The 21,014-nt window shown below is 32.9% G+C and overlaps 2 protein-coding genes across 3 annotated transcripts; both read left to right on the top strand.

The window, feature by feature from the left end:
* The first annotated feature begins 345 nt into the window (after positions 1-345).
* LOC130732798 (uncharacterized protein At4g26485-like) lies at positions 346-9,171 on the top strand. The gene is made up of 4 exons (XM_057584785.1): positions 346-499; positions 677-875; positions 1,088-1,356; positions 8,742-9,171. Exons 1-4 carry the CDS (start codon positions 346-348, stop codon positions 8,786-8,788), a joined length of 669 nt encoding a protein of 222 aa, XP_057440768.1. The 3' UTR covers positions 8,789-9,171.
* Positions 2,113-7,976, top strand: LOC130733071 (grpE protein homolog 2, mitochondrial-like). Of its 2 annotated transcripts, XM_057585134.1 has the most exons (6): positions 2,114-2,385; positions 3,611-3,833; positions 3,912-4,117; positions 4,192-4,359; positions 6,751-6,879; positions 7,573-7,976. In XM_057585134.1, the coding sequence occupies exons 1-6, from the start codon at positions 2,269-2,271 to the stop codon at positions 7,654-7,656; spliced, it is 927 nt and encodes a 308-aa protein (XP_057441117.1). In that variant the 5' UTR covers positions 2,114-2,268; the 3' UTR covers positions 7,657-7,976. The 2 variants fall into 2 exon arrangements, with proteins under 2 accessions (XP_057441116.1, XP_057441117.1); XM_057585133.1 differs by having other exon boundaries at positions 2,113-2,385; positions 3,611-4,117.
* Positions 9,172-21,014: the final 11,843 nt, after the last annotated feature.

The raw sequence follows: 21,014 nt of genomic DNA, 5'->3' as shown, positions 1-21,014 counted from the left end.
GATGGAAGTTTATGAAGGATGAACAACACATAAAGCGGGTACACGAATAGTTCATCAATTTATGAGAGTTTCTGTAATTGAAATTAAATGTCATTAGCCATTGGAAAGCTCAACTTTGCATGCGCATATTGGGAGTAGCTTTGGACTTATTAAAGACTCAGAGTAACTAAGCAGTTGCCTTTATCAAATGACACCCTTTCCAAAATAAACATACACCTTTCAGTTGCTAACCCAAGTATATATATTCGTTGCCTAAACATGCCTTTTGCAATCATCATCGTTTTGTATACTTTGAACTAGGATAATCTGTACTCGAACAGTCGAACGTTTCAATTGAGTGTGACAATGGATTCACAGAGAGAGGAAAAATGGATAAAGCATTACAGTAGCCATCACAAGATACTACTAGTGGGAGAGGGAGATTTCTCATTTGCACTATGTTTGGCAAAAGCATTTGGCTCTGCTTCCAACATGGTAGCAACCTCCCTCAATTCCGAAGGTACAATTTGGTTCGTACCAACATGGGGTTGGTTATCTATATCTCAAATATAATATGGTGCTATATGATCATTTTATTCTTTTACAATAGTATCAGAGCCTTTATAATTAAGCCGTTACGATTTTGTGTTCTTATTGTTTTTACCATCTGATCAACTTGATGATTGTTTCATTATAGGGTTTCTAATTGTGGAGTACTCGAGAGCTTCCGCAAATTTGAAGGAACTGGAGGACCTTGGTTGCACCATTATACATGAAGTGAATGCCAAGAGCATGAACACACACCCACTGCTTGAGATGAAGCTTTTTGATCGTATAATCTTTAATTTTCCTCATGCTGGATTTTTTTGCAGGGAGGATGATCGATCGCAAATTATGTAAGATACTCACATAAGACCATATGTATATACATTATTCGTCTTCAAAACATGACCAATGTAAGGTGATCTCAGCCATTCTAAATATATCTTAAATGGTTGAAATATCTGGTGGTCATGTCATTGAACAGAATTCAAAGATGTACATATATAATTACATAAGTCAAGACGCCTATCTAATCATCTATATATGTATCTATATATTTTTTCAGGCTTCACCAAATCGTAGTGTTTAGGTTCATGAAGAGTGCAAGGAAAATGGTAACCCAAGATGGAGAAATTCACGTGACACACAAGGATGGCCACCCTTACAATAGATGGGAAATAGTGAAGTTGGGAGAGAAAGCAAGGTTGTCCTTGGTTGAGAAGGTTCCTTTTATGATAACAGAATATCCAGGGTATGTTAATCGGCGAGGATCTGGGGACAAATGTGGTCAAAGTTTTCTAGTTGGTCTTTCCAGCACCTTCAAATTCTCCAAAAATGCAAGTTAGATGAGGTTTTGGAGGTGTTAGAAAGTGGAATTAATTGACGAATGTGGAATGTTATCTTCAAGTCACCTTGATTATCTGTAGTTGTTTTGATCTTATTTTACTTTTTATCCTTTTGGTAGGGTGTTTGGGTCTTACTGACAAAGACCTTATTTTAATTTGGACATTTTTTTATAAGTAATTTTAGTAATCATTAAAATATTTACCTATCATACTGTGTTCTGTCAAAAGAAAAACTATCATATCAGAAATATAAATTTCACCCGTTAGGGATTGAATTATTATTTTAACCAATATATGTTTATGTTAATCGTAAAAACCATATTAAATATGTACCAAAAAAAACCACATTAAATTATTTAATATCACAAAAAATTTAAATTTTATAAATTGTTACAATAGAATGCATTGGTTGATAACTTGATATAGAACAACATTATTCAAAATGTTTGCCTAACTCTTTAAAATTTATTGTGGCTAAAAAAGACATTATACCTATTTTTCTATTTTGTTTCACAAGTAAATAGTCATTTTATTGGCTAAAGTAAATTCTAAAAAAAGATGATTTAATAATCTTTTCACTTAATTGGACCAATTACATGAAATTCTAAATAGATAAAAATCACAAAATTAATAGATATTGAATTTTATATTTTTTCTTAAATTACTATTTTCTCTGAAAACTTGATTATATGCCATGATGTTTGTAAGGGCAAAATAGTCAATAAACTAATTGATGTGTTTTCTGTTCACCGCCGCAATCACCTTCTTCCCCTTCTCATTTCCTCTTTCTCTAAACCCTTGATTTTCCCTCTGCAAATTCGATCTCCATTTCCATTCCCATTTCCAAAGTTTTCATCTTTTGCCCCTCAACCCTTCTCTTTTCCCTTCAATTCCCTCAACAATGTTCGTCAATAAGCTTCTAACCCGTATCTCCAGAACCGTTTCCAGAACCTCCCTTCTCTCTGCTTCGCAAAGACCCCAACAATTCCATTCCCTCCTTCCCCAATCACCCAACAAGGTTCGCTCCCATGCTTTCTGATTTCAAAATTTCATTTTTTCCCCATTTTCATAGACTAGGGTTTTACTAGGGTTTTAGACCCTTTGATGAAAATTGGACAATTTTAATAGTTTCAATGTTAATTAGGGTTTTACTAGGGTTTTAGGACCTTTGCTGAAAATTGGTCAATTTTAGTTTCAATGCTAATTCTCATTGTTGTGTTCTCTTTGATGCTGTTGTGTTGAATTTGGCTATTTTATGTGGGGAGAGGTATCCACTAACCAGTGCCATTTTTTATGTTAGGGTTCCTTTTAAATTCAAATGTTCAGGAAAAAAATCAATGCAATGTCATTTTAGGGTTCAGAATAACTGAATATATAGCTATGAAATCTCTTCTGTCATTTTGCTACAACTGGTTTTGATTGTCCATTTAGCCAGGGTTTTATCAGGGTGGTATGTGATCCATTACGCTAAAGAAGATTTTACGATAATTAATGTGAACGAGTGCTTTATGCAGAAGAAAGGGTTTTAAGAAATGTTTTCACTTGGTCTGAACTGAAAATAAGTATTTAGGTTACGTTTGGGTAAACAACTTAATTAAGCGCCTATGACAATAAGCGCTTATCGTATAAGCAATTATTCGAAAGCTAATTTGAGAAACTTATAGAAATTGACTGAAAATAGGTTATAGATTAGCATAAGCTAATATGACCAGCTTATGAAAATAAGCTCAACAATTTCTCGGTAGACCAAAAACTATTGACATAAGCTCTCCCAAACACTTGCGTAAGCGTTTATGCTAGAAGATAAACTCAAATAAGCTCTTCCAAGCGGGATCTTAGTCTTGTGATTTTATTTTTTCAAAAAGTCATGCTTTAGTCAACTTAAAAAGAAAAAAAGTGATTGATGAAAAATCTGTAATCTGACAGATACAACTTTATTTTATTGATGAAGAGCACCATGCTTGAGCTTAAGTCATATAATATGCCCAGTCCTCCAACTTTTTTTTTAATCTTATTTTTATGTTTTTCTCTCTGGGGTTTTTTTTTTTTTGGCATAAGCAGGTTCAAGTGCCTTCAATATATGAAGGGATATAGTATGAAAATTATTTATATGATGGTTAATTGATTATTACTGTCCTGTGGTCTAGGATCCATTTATCTTCCTTAAAATTCTCTATTGGATAAATTTGAAGATACGTTCTAAAATTCTCATTAATTTTCACACATGTTTTACAATATACCAGCTGATTTCAGCTCAAGCAAATTTGTTATGTCCAACAATAAGTTCCTTAACTCCAAGATTTGGATTTTCTTCATCACCCACAACTGAAACTAATGAAAAAGAAAAAGAGAACCATCAGCATAATGGCAGTTCTTCAACTGATGACCCAATAAAAACAAGTGAAGAGGCCAAGAAAGTTGATCAGGATGGACAAGCTAAGCCTGTAGATGAAACAACAGAATCAGGTTCTATTTCAGATTCTCAGTCTCAAACTGTCAAAAGAAGGAGCAGGGGTATTAAACGAACTGCATTTTCTGATTCAGATTCAGATTTCGATTCAGAGAGTGAATGTGATCTTTCCAGGGAAGATTTAATTAAGCTTGTGTCTGAGAAGGAAGAACTTTTGAAGTTAAAGCACAAAGATATTGAGAAAATGCACGATAAAGTTCTGCGTACTTATGCAGAGATGGAGAATATCAAGGACAGGACTAGACGTGAAGCAGAGAATTCAAAAAAATTTGCTATACAGGTCTAAGTTTGAACCTGTCTGTCCCAAATATTTTATTCTTCAACTTTGTGCTAAGTGTGTTAAATGTGATGCAGAATTTTGCAAAGAGCTTACTAGATGTTGCGGATAATTTGGGAAGAGCTTCATCAGTTGTAAAAGAAAGTTTTTCAAAAATTGATTCGTCGAGTGACTCTGCTGAAGCGGTAAAACTCCTGAAAACACTTATGGAAGGTGTGGAAATGACTGAGAAACAACTTTCAGAGGTAGAATGTTCTACTTTATGTTGTTTCTGTTTAATTGCAATTGTCAAAGATAATCTAGTATAATATATTTTTCTTTTATAAGGTTATTTTTCTTCTGTTTTCTGCTATTGCTGCTATGTTAATCATTTATGGTCTTGTTTGTTCATGGTAGTGGATTTAAGTTCATTGGGTGAATGTGTCTTATGAATGTAAGGGTGATTTTGTGGGGGGAGGGGGGGAGAGGCTTTGAGCTCAGTATTTTGGTTGTTTAGGGCTATAAGATTAGGGGTTTATATTGGTTTATTTTCAAAAGCCAATTATATTTTAAAGGGTTAAACGTTATATTGGTCCCTGTCTTTGTGTTGCCGTCTGAACCAAGTCCCTCCCCGGAAAATTTATTGATTTGGGTCCTCATTTTTGAAAAGTTTTTGGGGCAAATCCTCGCCGGAGGGCGGAGCTCCGGCGAGTGCATGTGTGGCATGCTGACTAGCTTTAATGAGGTGATGTGGAATAAAAAAAAATTGAAAATTCAAAAATAAATTACACCTCAGTTTTGTAAAAACAATTAACATAATCCTAATCCAACCCTAACTTGATTAACCAAAATTAATTCCCCCCCAAACTTAACCCAAATCCCCAATTCCCAAATTGAATCTGAAGATTCACCCCAAACTAATTTTTTTTACATTAATCTCATATTCATTTTCTTATCTTCATAAAATTAAGAATAATAAACAAAAGAAAATACCAAAACACCCAATTTAATTTTCCCAGGTCTTCACTTCCAAAAAAAAAAATTCCCTAATCTTCAACGTCATAACAGAAAACCCAGAAACACATGATGTTGAATCCTTCAACAGAAACCCAGAAACACATAAGTTTGGTGTGCTGAGCCAAACCTCCTCACGGCCTCACCCCAAACCTCCTCACCCAAACCCTCCTCCACCTGCAATCACAGATCTGTGAGCCCCAACCCCACCCCCACCTGCAACCAGATCTGTAAATCGAAGGGCAGAGTGAAGCGTGAAGTGGTCCAGTGTGTGAAGCATGAAGTGCTCCAGAGGGAAATGAAATTCATCTCCGTCGGGTCCGGCGTGGAGGTTTAACTGATAGCTGTGCTGAGCCTCGGCCTCGTCGTCTCCGTCGCTGAGGATAGGTTAGGGTGGGAAACTGTAACAGTCGGGTCGGGTTTGATGCGGGGAAGACGGTTCTGCGGGTGGGTTCTTTCGGATCTGTTGTTTTGATTTCAGGTTTGATCAATCAGAGGGTGGAGGAGTTGTTGGAGGGTCAGGATTCGATTAGCGGGTGAGGGTGAGGTTTGGGGCTTGGGGTTTCGGTTGGGTTGGGATTGGGGGTGGGGCGAGGATGGGGGTGGGGTTGGGGTTGGGGTTGCAGTGGGTGGGTGGGTGTTGGGGTTGAAGTTGCGGGTGGATCCGTGGATATGGGTGAGGATGCAGGTAAGAATTTTTATGGGGTAATATGCTTTTTGAAAGATCCCAAGAAAGAAGAACTGTTGAGAAGGAGAAAGAAACAGGGCAATGCTGCAGAAGGTGAATCCTCCAATGTTGGTGGCCAGGGTGATATATCTGCAGAAGAAGCTGCTGAGCAAGCAGTTGTCATGAGATCACAGATTCATATCTGCTGGGGTAATATGCTTTTTGAAAGATCCCAAATTGAATGCAAATTGGGTTTAGGGAATGGATGATGATGATGATTTGGGGTTGAAGAGGATAAGGAATTTGGATTTTTAATTTTATTTTTTCTGTTAATAGGGTTAAACTCTAAACCCTTAATTAATTTTTAATTTAAATTATTTTTTTTAATTTAAATTAATTTTCTGATGTGTATTTTTTTTAATTTTCTTTTTTTTCCTAATAATCCACGTAAGCATTTTTATCCTTGTCAGCGATCCAAATCAGCACTCGTCGGAGCTCAGAGCTCCGGCGAGGATCCGCTCCAAATAATTTTCAAACATGAGGACTATATACAATAATTTTTCCGGCGAGGGACCTAGGTCAGACGGCGACACAAAGACAGGGACTAATATGATGCTTAACCCTATTTTAAAATTACAAACTTTTTGAAATGGTTTTCTTATTCTTCTTTTTATAACTATTTCCTGAATTGTTTTCTTAACAAAAAAATTAGTTCTTTGTTCTAAAAATACTAGATTTTGCATTTAACAAGATTGTAGTCTACCCGGGGAATCTTGATTAGAGGGATGCCGTGGGGAATTTGAGGGAAGACTTCTGTTATAAACAGTAAGTTTAATTTATAACTACTATGCTTATTATGAAAGATTTTGCCATATATATCTTGCAATACATCATTGTGTGCTTTAAATAATGTGCTTTCTGAGCATAGTATAGTGCTTCAGTATACTGTTTTAAAGCTTACTGCTTCTACCTACAGGTACTTAAAAAGTTCGGTGTAGAAAAAATTGACCCTATAAATGAGCCATTTGATCCACATAGGCATAATGCCATCTTCCAAATCCCTGATGGTTCCAAGCCTCCAGGCACTGTTGCAGCTGTTCTGAAGGTAAATTACACAATTGTTTTTAGAAGGACTGTGATTTGTTTTTCCCAATTTTAAAATTTGTTATCGGCTCTTCAAAAATCTTGACTTGTGTTATTGTTGGTCTATGATACATGGATACTCCATCTTTTTTTTTTGTTGGAGGAGTGTCTGTATCATATTCACAAATGCTGATGCTTTTATTCATTCTACTGCATCTGTTGTTTTGATGTATGTATATCATTTTTATTTGGAATAAACTGAGTTATATATCCAAGTCATGTTCTCTCCCATACTCTGCCTCTATATCCACGTTGAATCATATCAGACATGCAGCTGCTGAATATCCTTTCAGTTTGCAACTTGACAAGTTATGGTTGATCTTTGTCACAAATCTTAATCATGCTGATACTTTCTGTTTATGATTGCCTGCCTGACAAAAGGCTTTTCAGAAAGCGGCTTTGCTTCGTTCTATGTGGGAATGGATGTGATCTTATTCTTGATTATTTTTAATAGTTCATTTAGGAGATTGAAACAAACAAACAAAATGTCTTATCCTGCGGCTATATGGATACAGATCCATATTAAAGATATCGGCCTGTTTTACGTTGACTGCCGAAAGCCTAACACAACTTTCCTCTTTCATCCGGGCATAGGTGGAGTTATTTAGGAGATTGAAAACATGAATAAAAAGCTATCTTATGGTTATGTTTGCAGGCAGGATATGTGCTTCATGATCGTGTTATTCGTCCAGCAGAAGTTGGTGTGACTCAAGCAGTAGAAGACAATCCAACGGAGTAATGGAGAAGATAGTATAGCTGGTAAGGACTCATGATAAGGGGATTCTGGAGTGGCTTCTTATTGAAGATTTTCCAATGTTTATTTCAATTATGTATCTTCAGAAGCATTATGATCTGCTCTCCTTGACACTACCTCTACTTTCCATGCCTTTAACCTGCATGCAACTGAGTATTCTTATAAACTAGTGTCTCTAGAGTAACATGATACCATAAGGTGGGATTAATTCCAACAGATCTTGGTTGTATTATACTCTTTATACAGATTCATTGTAATAATTTTTTTAGTAGTGGGACTCTGATATGTTGTGTTGTCTTACACAATCTTAGGAGTTATGCTCACTTCGTTTAAGATCATAATTCATAGGCTAGGAAAGATGACTAGTTGGTGCATGTTTGGAAATCCTTCTTCTATTTGATTTGACTGTCATAATCAATTATAAGGAAAAAACTAATGTGAATAACTTATGAATTTCATAATTGCTTTTGATAAAAGAGCTTCTATTCACGAATGCGAATTCCCTGGAAGGACAAAGCAATATGAATGATGGTAAATTGGTTTGTTTTGAATTCAAAGTAAAATGAAGTTTGAATCGATAAAATTTATTTGGATAGTAAGAGTTCGGTTCATTTTTCTGTTTTTATTTTATTTTTATTTTTATGGTACTTGGCTTAATATCCTTTGCCCAACAACACTTGTATTAATGAATAAAATCCCAAAGAGTGACGCCACCATGCAATTAGGTAAAACATTAAGAATAAAGCATGCACACTCATACTAATACAAGTAGTTGATATCCTAGTAACCTAACAAAGCCCCTAAGGGGGTGTCTTTTAGGAGGTATCCAAAAACATCATGAGAAAGTATGCGTTGTATTCATGTATTTGGTAGAAATTTTGTAAATCAACTTAACTATCTGAGCATAAATCTTAATTCATTCCTTGACCTGCAGCTCCATTTGGTGCGATTTGTTTAGCTTTCAAGCAAGCTTACATCAAGGGTTCGACAACACCGAGAGGAGTTAAGCTCATCACTGAGACCATTAAAATATGGTGCCTTCATAACATAGCTAACTTTATGCCGCTAACAAACAACAAAACAAAGTGAAATAGTAGGGTGGATATGGTGGTGGTGAAAAAGGTTGCGACCAACATGAAGGTGACAGAGGAGGCACTACGAGATGGCTGGAGAAAACTAGTGGTGGCTACAAGCAGGGAAAACCGACTAAAAGAAGAAAACTCACTACTGGGTAGCAAATCCACTTATGTGGAAGAGAACTCATCTACTATGGGAGAAACGCCTACCAAGAAGAAGGAGAAGCCTCCATGAGGAGGGGAACCCCCAAAGGAGAGCGACAACTTGTTTTCTTTCTTCTGCCTTCAAACCCTAGCAAAGACCCCAAATATGCAGACCCCTAGAAGGGACTCCCTATAAAACAAACTTTTCTTCGGTAGTGACCCCTGAATTATGGAATGCTGGGAGATTTGCAAGGCCAATGGCTAATTAAGCACATTCCTTGAAAACATACATAATAATATTGGATTAATTATCATAACCTTGGTACTATATTTTCTGCTTATTGAAGTATTAATTTTATCAAATACTTTATCAAATGCTTATGTGTGGCAATGCTAATTGCTAAGCTAAATTAAAGTTGGATGTTGTTAATTTAATTCCCTGAATTGAACTATTTGATAAAATTAATACTTCAACAATTTGAAAATATAAAATAACATAAAAAGATATATTTATGTTATTTTATTTTATTTGGAATTGTTTTATCTATTCATCAATATAATGATCACCGGATTACCATATCAATATAATACTCAATTACTGCTCCAACTTTGACATAAGTGGCAAATTTAAGATATAGAATGATATTTAGCTATTGAAACTATAAAAAATGAACAAGTAATATCAAAGAGAGACTAATGTAAAAAAAAGAGAGGGGGAAAATGAGAAAGAAAATTAGCCTTTAAATGACATCGATTTTACTTTACTCAAATAACATCCTTCCAATCCCAAATAGATATATAGTATAAAAAAAGACACATTCATGTAGCTTAATTATTGATAGAAGCTTCATGCATCTTGAATGTTGTACTTCATGTCGATGGAGCCGGAGCCGGAGAAGGAGAAGGAGAAGGAGCAACAATATAATCTGAATGAACCATGTAATTAATAGTATCAGAGATCTCATAATTAAAAATATATATATGATAATTAAGTACAAATAATTTATTCACCATTTAATTCAACTTCTACCTTGTAAGAGAAAAAAAATAGAGTTGAAAGAAATGTTATCATATTCACTAGCACTACACCAAATTAGCAAGAAGAGTTGAAAGCTTACTTCCACACTTCGTTCCGAGGGGGACTTCGATTCCGCAAGACTTAGCTGCCTGGAGAAAATTTTCTCCGCTAAAATAACGCTCAAAGACTTTGGAAATAATTTTGCATGAGCAACGGATATCAGCACCATTTAAGGCCTCACAACATGCCTTTGATGTTGGGATTTTTGGCCCATCTTTTATAATGAATTTTTGACATTGATTTATGATGGCTCCTATCTTGCATTCAGATTTAGCTGAGATGCCTACAATGGTTGTAGCCAGCAAAACCAACATTGCGAAGGGTAAGAAGCACCTCATTGCCTAAACCTCTTCTCTCAAGTCGAAAATGATTTTTTATTTATTAGAAATCGGACGGAAACTGTTGTGCAAACAGTGTAGAATTGAGAACCTATTATATAGAAGCACAATGTGTGGGGAAGGGGCACATATATATATATATATATATATATTGGTTTAATACTAATATTAATACACCCTCCCAGTATTAATGCTATTACTTTTTACTATAATTTATTTAATAATATACTTTCCATCATATTTATTACCAAATTTAATGGTAAGTGTTTAACTTAATTAATAATTTGTTCATTGCATTTTCTAAAAAATTTAATATTTAATATTTTATACTTTTGATATTTTTTAAAAAATATTATTAATCGCATAGATTTTTGCCCATGTAATAAATCAATACAAATGTCAATATTTTTTTCAAATAATTTTTATATCATTTAAAGATGGCGACTATCATTTATAAAATAAAAAATTAGGTATAAAGTAAATTAGGAAATAGAAATATAATATTATGCAAAAAGTTATGAAAAAAACCAAATAAATAACCCAATTTTTATCAAAATATATTAATTTAATTTTTTTTAACAAAAAACAAATGTCATTAATTAAATAATAGTATTAATATTTACTAAAAAACTATAAATTAATTTTTTAATTTTTAATTTAATTTTTTTACTAATAGTATTTATAATTAATATAGAAATAAATTATTTTTATTTCTATACACACACAAACACACACACACACACACACATATATATATATATATATATATATATATATTTATAAATTCCACTTGAGAATGTATTAATTAAAATATTATTATGTGATTAATGTCGTAATTAATTGTAACTTAACTAAGAAATTAAATTTATTTGATATCAATTTATATAACTAATTAATATTTTATTAAACATATTTAGTATTTGATTTAATATATAATTTAATTAATAATATAAACAGTAGTTGGTTTTTTTCAAAGTTGTTGAATGAATAGTAATCAACATTATCATATAATTTTATCAGTAATTTTTAATATAATTAATATTTTGTTTCAAAAAAAAAATATTTAATATTAATCATAAAACAAATAAGGAGAGAGAGAGAGAGAGATGTAATTTTTCAATGAACCAGTAACTAGCGTTTTTACCCCGTGCGTTGCACGGCGAATATTGATCTCATTATTTAGGCACGTATTAAAAAGTGAAGATATAATAAAAAAATAAGCATTTAACCGAACAAAATCAATCACAATGGTATCACACAACTTGCAAAATTTGATAAATTTGTTTTATATATTTAATCCTAAATATTTTTAAAATTATGAAAAATATACTTAAATTAGATGAAAAATTGTTCCCGACAATTAGAAAAAGTGGTAAAAGCTATGACACATAAGGGTTGGAGGGGAATGAAGAGTTAGGAAAAATTATTAGTTTTTACCTGAATTATTCTTAATGTAAAATGTTTTTCCCCGTGAAAGTTTTTTACCATGTGATTTAAACATAAATATACAGTACTCATTTAAGAAAAATGTTTTAAAATCTGACCGAAAATTTGGCCCCAATTACTATTATTTCGTACTCATTTTAAATTTCAAACTCATTTTTTTTTACAATTTTTTAAAAAAGGAAGTGCATTAACTTAAATTGAATATTAACTCCTTAATCTATGAGGTGATTCTATAAATTATATTTATTTATTTAACAATAAAAGAAACCCAATTAATTTTTGTGAGCGTTTCTTACCCGTGCGTTGCACAACAAATTTTATTCTTTTTATTTAAGTATGTATGTTCATATCAAAATTGATATACTGAAATTAATATTGCCAAGATTTACATTAGGCTTAAAAAGGTGGAGGATATTGAGGCCAAAAAACGTGGATCACCTCCCAAAATAAGTCTCTGCATTTAATTACTTATCTTACAATACTTTTCAGAAAAATGTGATTAGTTTTCCCAATATGCCCGTTTGCGAAATTGAAGGCATATGTTGTAGATGCCTTGACCAATTCCCACTCTGAACAATTTTTCTGTTTCTTTTGCAATTATGGCCCTTTTAATTGTTTCATCGTTGTGGGCTTTTAGTTGATTCATAGCTCCTTTATAATGGGTTGTGCATGAATTATATTTTGGAGAGACTCATGGCTCCTTTATAATGTTTTCATTTAATAGGGGACAAAGAATCAAAATTATAGGGAAATCGATTTGTATAATTAATTTGTGAAAGTCTCTCTGGTTGTCACACTTGTCAGCCAGAGAGAGGGGTGAGAGGAAAATCATTCTGGCAATGTCATGTGTTAATTTTTTGTGGATAAGGATTTTCTTTTAATAAGTATATAGATAACGAGGAGAAAAAAACAGAGATAGCAAGCTAGTCTGTAATTCTTGCATTGAATTTATTTAACTCAAATCAATGTCATTACAAAACTAACGGATGTAAAACAAATAAAAAAGGCTCATGCCATTTGAAGATATATGGCTTAAATATTAATATGTGGACTCAAGGTAATGCAATCTCCAATCGTCTTGAATGTTGTCGTTCACACCAGGAGATAGAGATGGGGATGCCAACGGAGACTGAGATGGAGACGTAGGCGTAGAGGGAGACGGAGATGGAGATGAGGGTGCAGGTGCAGGAGGAAAAATATGACCTAAACGAGCCATGTGATTAGTAGTACGTATTAGAGATCCCACTATTAATAAAAAAACTAAATACACAACAAATGAAAATAAGAATTTTTTTTTTTCAGTGAAGTGATGACACACACACTCTTAGTGCTTTTAGAAACTTGATAAGTTCTCAAACTTGGAAAATTAAATAAGTGATTATGGGAGAAACCATTGGAAATAGTGTTTTTTTAGGGGACGGGGGAGGTAGAAGTGATTTTGAAAAAATCAAAACTAGATCCAAGCATGGTGTTAATTACTCCCTTATACCATTTATTTTCAATAAACAGTAATAAGAAAAATATTATAATGTTCACAAACATGGCATAAAAATGAAAAGAGAGGTTGAAAGATTAATTACTTCCACACTTGGTTCCGGCAGGAATTTTCGCTCCACAAGTATCGACCACATAGATGAATTTTTCTATACTTATCAATCTCTCAGTCACAGGGTTAGAAAGTATATAATTGCATGTGCAAATGATATCAGCAACTCTTACATCATCACAACATTGCTTCGATGGTGGAATTTTTGGCCCAAAATGTAGAAGAAATAGTTCACATGTTGCTAAGTAGCGTTGGCCTATTTTGCATGCATGTAATCGAGCTGAGATGCTTGGCATGTTTCCTACAACTAAGATGACATGCAGCACAATACTTGCCAAGACTAAGCACCTCATTGTCTAAACCTTTTCTCTCAAGTTCAAAACGAAATTTGATTAGAAGATTAGAAATAGGGTGGAGAATGTTGTTCTAATAATTATTATAATGAAGAATTGAGGAACTATTATATAGGGACAATGAGAGGGGAAAGTGATTGTATATAAAAAAAATTGTACTAGTCAAAGTTGATCGCACACCTATTAATGTGATTAATTAATATTTAGTTGACATCTTTATAAATAATAATAATAACAATATTAAGTTTAATTGACTTGATCTTTATATTAGTAATAATATTAATTAGTAGTTAATAATATCTTATATTTATAACCAATTATAAAACTTTTCAATTTTCATATATTAAAATTAAGATTAAAATTATTTTAATTAATAATCACAAGTTAATGATTTTTTTAAAATAGTAAATTAATAATTCTTATTTCGTATATATAACAAGTGTATTAAGTAATAAAGTCATAATTCCAAAAAATTATATTATAGTTAAGTATACCTAATATATATCTATATATACGAGTGAATTCACTTGACCTTTGCATTAATAACAGAATTAATTAGTTATTTATTGTCATTTTCAATATACTATTTATATTTAATTACATACAGCTAACTAAAGATAACAAGTAGTCGTCGTAGGATAGCTAAAGTGGTAGGAGCTGAGGGACATATGGTTTGGGTAGGAAGAGGTCTACAGATCAATTCCTAGCGGGTGCAATTTATTTTTCCGATGTACCAAAAAAAGATAACAAGTAGTTAAACCATTGATTATCAAACTTTAAAAAAATAATTATTTTACTAATTATATTAACCACTAATTATCAATTTTTTAGTTTCTTAATTATATTATGAAAATAAATTACTAAGTATGAATAAAAAATAGTTAGAATATTAATTATCAATCGTAAATTGAGGGATTTTTTTTCCTCTAGCTCTAAAGAAACTAAGGAATAGGATTTTTTTTTTTTCAAATTATTTCTTATAATTGTTTATTTGTCTTTGAGATAAAAAGTTCGAATCTCGAAAAAAAATTGTTGGAAAAGACATTTAACTTTATCTTCAAAGAAATATGTAAATAAGTAAAAAAAAAAAATCATGCCACTGTACAACGTTTGTGGTATAACTATATAATCTCCAAAGCAAAATATCTTCATTATTATCCAACACTACGAGAGCTCTGTGTTTGTTGAGCTGTGAGTGAAACAGCAAGAGTGGTTCATGACCATGGAGCTGTACTCAAACCTTCACAACGGTTCTCCTCTTCAACAACCCTTCTTCTTTCTCTTCCAATGCTCTTCTTCTTCGTCCCGACACTACTACTAGACCCAATTCCAGAGTATGTTCTGTCTTATTCAATCCTCTCTGTTTAAATTTCAGGGTTTATTTGAATATTTCACAGTGATTGGCTCAAAATTCAGGATGTGAATCAGAAATATATTTTTAACTTTTGAGAGGGGTTGTTTCTCAACTTTTCTTATTTTATTATATAATATATATTTTTAACTTTAAGAAAAATAACTAATTGATATTTTACTAAATATAAGTAGTATTCAAATTTAACACATAATTTTAAAAGTCATTGGTTATTTTCAAAGTTTTTGAATGAATAGTAATAATCGATATTATTTTATCAGTAATTTTTTTAGTACATTAGAAAGATAAATTACACCCGTCAGGAATCGATCCCTAGACCACCCCTATTCAACCCATATGTTTCACAGCTCCTACCGCTTGAGCTATTATACATTTATACAGAGACATTTTATTAGTAATTTTTAATATAATTAATATTTGACATAATCATAAAAAACAAGCCTACTTTTATATATATAGATGTAATTTTTTCAACGAACCAGTAATAACGAGGAGAAAAAAAAACAGAGATAGCAAAGGTAGTCTATTATTCTTGCATGAAATTTATTTAACTCAAATCAATGTCATTACAAAACTAACGGATGGAAAACAAATGAAAAAGGCACATGCCATGTATAGATATATGGATTTATTTAACGAATGTTGTCGTTTCACACCAGAAGATGGAGATGGGGATTCCAACGGAGACGGAGATGGAGACGGAGGCGTAGAGGGAGATGGAGACGTAGGCGTAGAGGGAGACGGAGATGGAGATGAGGGTGCAGATGCAGGAGGAAGAATATGACCTAAACGAGTCATGTGATTAGTAGTATTAGAGATCCCACTATTAATAATAAAACAAAATACACAACAAATGAAAATAAGAAATAATTTTTTTCAGTGAGGTGACATACTCTTGGTGCTTTTAGAAACTTGATAAGTTCTCAAACTTGGAAAATAAGTGATTATGGGAGAAATCATTGGAAATAATTTTTTTTAGGTGGGGGGGAGGGGGGAGGGAGAAGTGATTTTGAAAAAATTAAAACTAGATCCAAACATGGTCTTACTCCCTTAGACCATTTATTTCATTAAACAGTGTTAAGAAAAACATTATAATATTCACAAACAAGGCATAAAAACAAAAAGAGAGGTTGAAAGATTAATTACTTGCACACTTGGTTCCGATAGGAATTTTCACTCCGCAACTCTCGACCACATAGATGAATTTTTCCATACTTAACAATTCCTCACCCACCTCAGGGTTAGAAAGTATAGTGCATGTGCAAAAGATATCAGCAACTCTGACTTCATCACAACATTGCTTCGATGGTGGAATTTTTGGCCCAAAATGTAGAAGAAATAGTTCACATGATTAATTCTAAGTTTCCTAGGTCGCATGCATGTGATTGAGCTGAGATGTTTGGCATGTTTCCTACAACTAAGATGACATGCAGCACAAAACTTGCAAAGACTAAGCACCTCATTGTCTAAACTTTTCTCTCAAGTTCAAAACGAAATTTGATTTTAAGATCAGAAATAGGGTGGAGAATGTTGTGCTAATTATAATGAAGAATTGAGGAAAACTATTATATAGGGACAACGAGAGGGGAAAATGATTGTATATGAAAAATGTTGTACTGGTCAAAGTTGATGCACACCTATATATTAATTAGTAGTTAATAATATCTTATATTTATAACAATTATACAAATTTTCAAATTTTCATATATTAAAATTAAGATTGATATTATTTTAATTTTAATTAATAATCACAATTTGATGAATTTTTTTATAATAGTAAATTAATAATTCTTATTTTGTATATTTCACAAGTGTATTAAGTAATAAAGTCCCGCCATTCCAGATTCAAGCAAAAATATCTGTCTAGTCTTTGAGATTTAGATATTCCTTCTTCGCAAGTTTCACTACAGAATGAACGGGATACTCTAGGAAGTCAACCATCCCCTCGAATTCCAATAGTTCTACAAGAGGACGGTGTAACTCCTGAGGCTTCAACCTCTCGAGAGCATACCTCTTTTGATTCCCAAGGAGGTAGGGATTCAATGGACAACCATCACCTTAAATAAATCCATCTATAACAATATGTAGTTGATGAACTTCTCTCTCTAACGTTACTGCTCTGACTTCTCTCTTCCGTTTCTTGACCTAGCTATATCCATGGGTGGCCGCCGCGCCGCCCCTTTGCGCGACGGCAACCCCCTTCGTTCTCCCTATATTATGATTAGTCCCATTTATCCTCTTTCCTCCGCCCTGATTTAGAGTTCGAACGACCATGGTTCCAGCGGCTTCTGGCCTCCGATCTGGTCTTCTGGTGTTCGAAGTCTGGTGATGAGCAATATTTTACCCATTATACATAGCCTTAATTTGTCATTATTAATGATTATTCGTAATTAATTGACCTTGCTTGACAGTGATTTCTATTATTTGATTTAATTACGTTTATTCTTATTTTCAGGTCTTATTTGACATCAAGGGCATTTTGGAGAATTGCGGAATGAATATTTAATTGTGCTGGAGTGAAGATTGTGTTTTAGGAAATATTAGGATTTAGTTTCGAAATAAATTAAGTTTGTTATCTTTAAGATTCAAACTTATTTAGATTGTTATTTTAAAACTCTATCTTTAGGATTTATTGTTATCTTTTAGGATTTGATTTTGATTAGGATTTGTGATCTCAGCTCTTATTTAAGGGTTTGTGCTGAGAGAAACAATTACCTTAGACCTTCTGCTTATTATTCAATATAATTTTGTTTTTCAGTAATTATTAGAGCTCTGCTAGGGTTTATGCTTTTATTCCCTACTTCCTCCAATTTAATTGCTGAATTCGCCCCATCCATGGAAGGCTAATTCCCTTCGAACGAATTCCTTTGCAAAGTATATCGCGCTCTTGAGGTATAGTGCTTAATAGAATTCACCCAATTAATTTTCTTCATCTCTACTTCTGACTTAGGTTTGCTTAATTCCTTATGATAAGAAATAGAAGATGATGCATGTTCGCTTAGTCATGTTAGGTCGTAACCAGTTCTTAATCGCTTAGTTTAGGAATCCGTGAATTAGTTATCACTTAGTTAATTAATTCTCACGAACTAGGAAACTAATAACAAGAATTGATCTTTAGATACCCATGATTGAGCAGCGATATACTGAACAAAGGGATTCGTCCGTCTTTACTTGATTATATTAATCTGTTTTTACTTTCTGCTAGTCTTTGAAACTGAATCACAAAACCCCCCTTGAGTGTGTGTGCGTTTGTGCGTTTTAATATTGAATCTGTGTCGAAACGATAATCCTTGGGAAACGACCTAGGAGTCACTTCCTAGTTACTACAGTTTTCTTAATTAATTATTTGTATCGGGTACGACCTCGATCATCCGGCCAGGTGGAGGGTTCTGCAACTGTGGCTTCTCAGGCGTGCTGCCTGACTCCTTTCCACGAGTTCTGTTCGGTGTTCATCCACGTGCCTCCCCAGCTTCGCCGCCGGCGACTCTCGCACCTTGGGCTGGTCGTTCTTGCTCGTGTTCACTCCTCTCCTTGGCGTTTATCTCATTCTCTTGTCAGATTAGCTCAGGTTTGAGGTTGGGCATGGCTGTGGGTTTTGATTTTGGTGGTTTTGGCTTGGGTTCTTCAAGGTTAATTTGGAGAGGTTGCGATGCTGGCTCGACGATCGCTTTAGTTTGCTCGGGTTTCTGCGGTGTGGGTTTCGATCTTGTCGTTGTTTCTATCGCCTTTGTGAAGGGCGTTGAGGCTACAGTTTCTTTCCGACCTCAACGTTTTCTCCTTCGCTGATGATGCTGCTGCAGGATTGAAGGTGGTCTTGTGTTTGTTGGCACTGTTGTTGGTTGCTGCCGGTGGTTGCTCTCTCTTCTGGTTTCAGTTCTCTTTTAGTTTTTTCGTTTCTCCTTGTCGTTTTTCAAGGTTACAGCTTCTACAACACTCTGTTTGGTTTTTTGTGGTAGGTCTTTTGGTTTGCTATGCTGGGTTGAGTCTTCGTTTCCAGGTATCGAGCGGCTTGAGAGGATCCCGTGTTGGTTGATCTTATCGTTGTTTTTCGATTTCAATAGGGACCTATCCATGTAGTGTAAAGGTTAGGGGTTGTTGGTTAGGGTTTTTTTTGGAGGTTGTTGCTGTAGTTGTTGGGTATTTGTCAGCTCTATATTGACATGATTGGTCACTGTACCCATTGTTGAGATGAGATGTTTCTCAACGTTATCTTTATATATATGGTCGTGATAACATTAGCCCGTTGCTTACATAAATAGTCCCTCACAATTACACACTTTTGCCGCAAAAATATCCCTATTTATCTTTATTGTGCTCGTTGCTTATCTATGAGTTTAAATAAGCCCGTTATCTTTGTATAAATTTATTACGTAGTACTTAAAAATTGTTAGAATATTAACTATCAATCATAAATTGAGAGAAAAAAAAAATTAAGAAACATATTTATATGTAGACAATATTAATAATTTAAATTAAATAGTAGTAAATATAAAATTTATTAATGAACAATATAGAAAAATAGTTTCAAAATTAAATGAATGTCTCTAGAAGATATTTACTATTAAATATACTGCATGTGTGTATTATTTGAAAAACATAGTAGTAAAAATATTTTCTCAAGTTTTCTTATGTTATTAACTAGTACTTTTTACCCGTGCGATGCACGGGGATATTCTCTTCTTTTTTGGTGATTTGTTTAAATTATGTGTTATTTTCTTAAAGATATTTTACGGATTATAAGAATAAAATTAATTTTAGATATAAGAAATTATAAATTTGTAAGTTTTTTTTATTGAATGTTTTTTTTTTTTGAGTTATGATTTTTTTTTCTATCTTTTGTTGTTTTCCTAAATGCTCGATTGATTGTAACATGAACGTGCTAAAAATAGATACTGAAATATTTTTTTTCAATTGGAATAATCACATTGAGAATGTAGCGTTGCACATTTCTTGTAAAACATCTTCTTCATAGGTCATATATTGAGAATCAAACTTGAAATTATGATTGACCCGTGTGATTTCTTGAAATATAAGATAAAAAATAGAAGACAATAATTAGTCGAATGGGATAAATTTATTTGGATTTGCTTAATTTTTATTAATTGATTTTTTTAATATAATAATTATATGGGAAATTTACTACAATCTTTTTTGTCTAAAAACATGGTAGAATGGAAAGAAATCACCTTTAGACTATCGTGCATGCCGTTAGCGGCATGTTGGGAAGGCCAACCGAGGTTCACTCTAGGGTAGGGGCATTAGGAATCTCCCCGATGAGGGTTGCCCACAATTTGAGATTTTATTAGACGCATGGAGATTCAATCCCTCGACCTATGTGAAGATGAGAGTTAAACTCAAAACCTATGACCATTTGTGTCAACCCAAGTTCGCAGTGACAACTATTTTTTCTGTAACTAATTTTGTGAAAATAAAATCATAATAAAATTCTCATTAGTATAATTTAATTAAATGGCTTACTAAAATCATAATCACAATATGCATCTTATCCTTAATTTAATATTTATATATTTTATAAATTCGAAATATTTTATCATGTCCTATGGCTATAAAAATTCATCAATGATATTAACTTTTTAAAGATTAATAAAAACATTAATTTTTTTAAACCACCAACTTTTAAATGAATTTATTTCGTTACCGATAAAAAATTATTTTACATGTGGACATAATTTTTTTTAATATTTCAACCATTATTAGATACAGAAAAACAATAGATCAAAACCTATCTTTAGCATCAAGACAATAATTTCAAAAAAAAATCAAGACAATAAATTATTAATAAAAACTAAGAAATAATGAAAGGCAACTCTTTATTGAAGAAGGAGGGATAGAAACATGCAAAATTGGCTAGAAGTAAATTATACAAATGATACACCCACTTATATGTGTCCGTAAAATGACTTAAAGTTTGAGTCTTTGTAAAATCAATGCAAATAACTCAGTTTATATATGAATGGGAAAGAGTTAGT

This window comes from Lotus japonicus, chromosome 1, assembly GCF_012489685.1.
Source record: "Lotus japonicus ecotype B-129 chromosome 1, LjGifu_v1.2".
NCBI lineage: Eukaryota > Viridiplantae > Streptophyta > Magnoliopsida > Fabales > Fabaceae > Lotus > Lotus japonicus.
This window is presented reverse-complemented; position numbering and strand designations above follow the sequence as displayed.

Excerpts from the sequence above, each read along its gene's own strand:
- LOC130732798 (XM_057584785.1), top strand. The coding sequence starts at position 346 with ATGGATTCACAGAGAGAGGAAAAATGGATAAAGCATTACAGTAGCCAT. Across the intron at positions 500-676 it reads AACCTCCCTCAATTCCGAAG|GGTTTCTAATTGTGGAGTAC; the intron begins GTACAATTTGGT and ends GTTTCATTATAG. Across the intron at positions 876-1,087 it reads GATGATCGATCGCAAATTAT|GCTTCACCAAATCGTAGTGT; the intron begins GTAAGATACTCA and ends ATATTTTTTCAG.
- LOC130733071 (XM_057585133.1), top strand. The coding sequence starts at position 2,269 with ATGTTCGTCAATAAGCTTCTAACCCGTATCTCCAGAACCGTTTCCAGA. Across the intron at positions 4,360-6,750 it reads CTGAGAAACAACTTTCAGAG|GTACTTAAAAAGTTCGGTGT; the intron begins GTAGAATGTTCT and ends TTCTACCTACAG. Across the intron at positions 6,880-7,572 it reads CTGTTGCAGCTGTTCTGAAG|GCAGGATATGTGCTTCATGA; the intron begins GTAAATTACACA and ends TTATGTTTGCAG.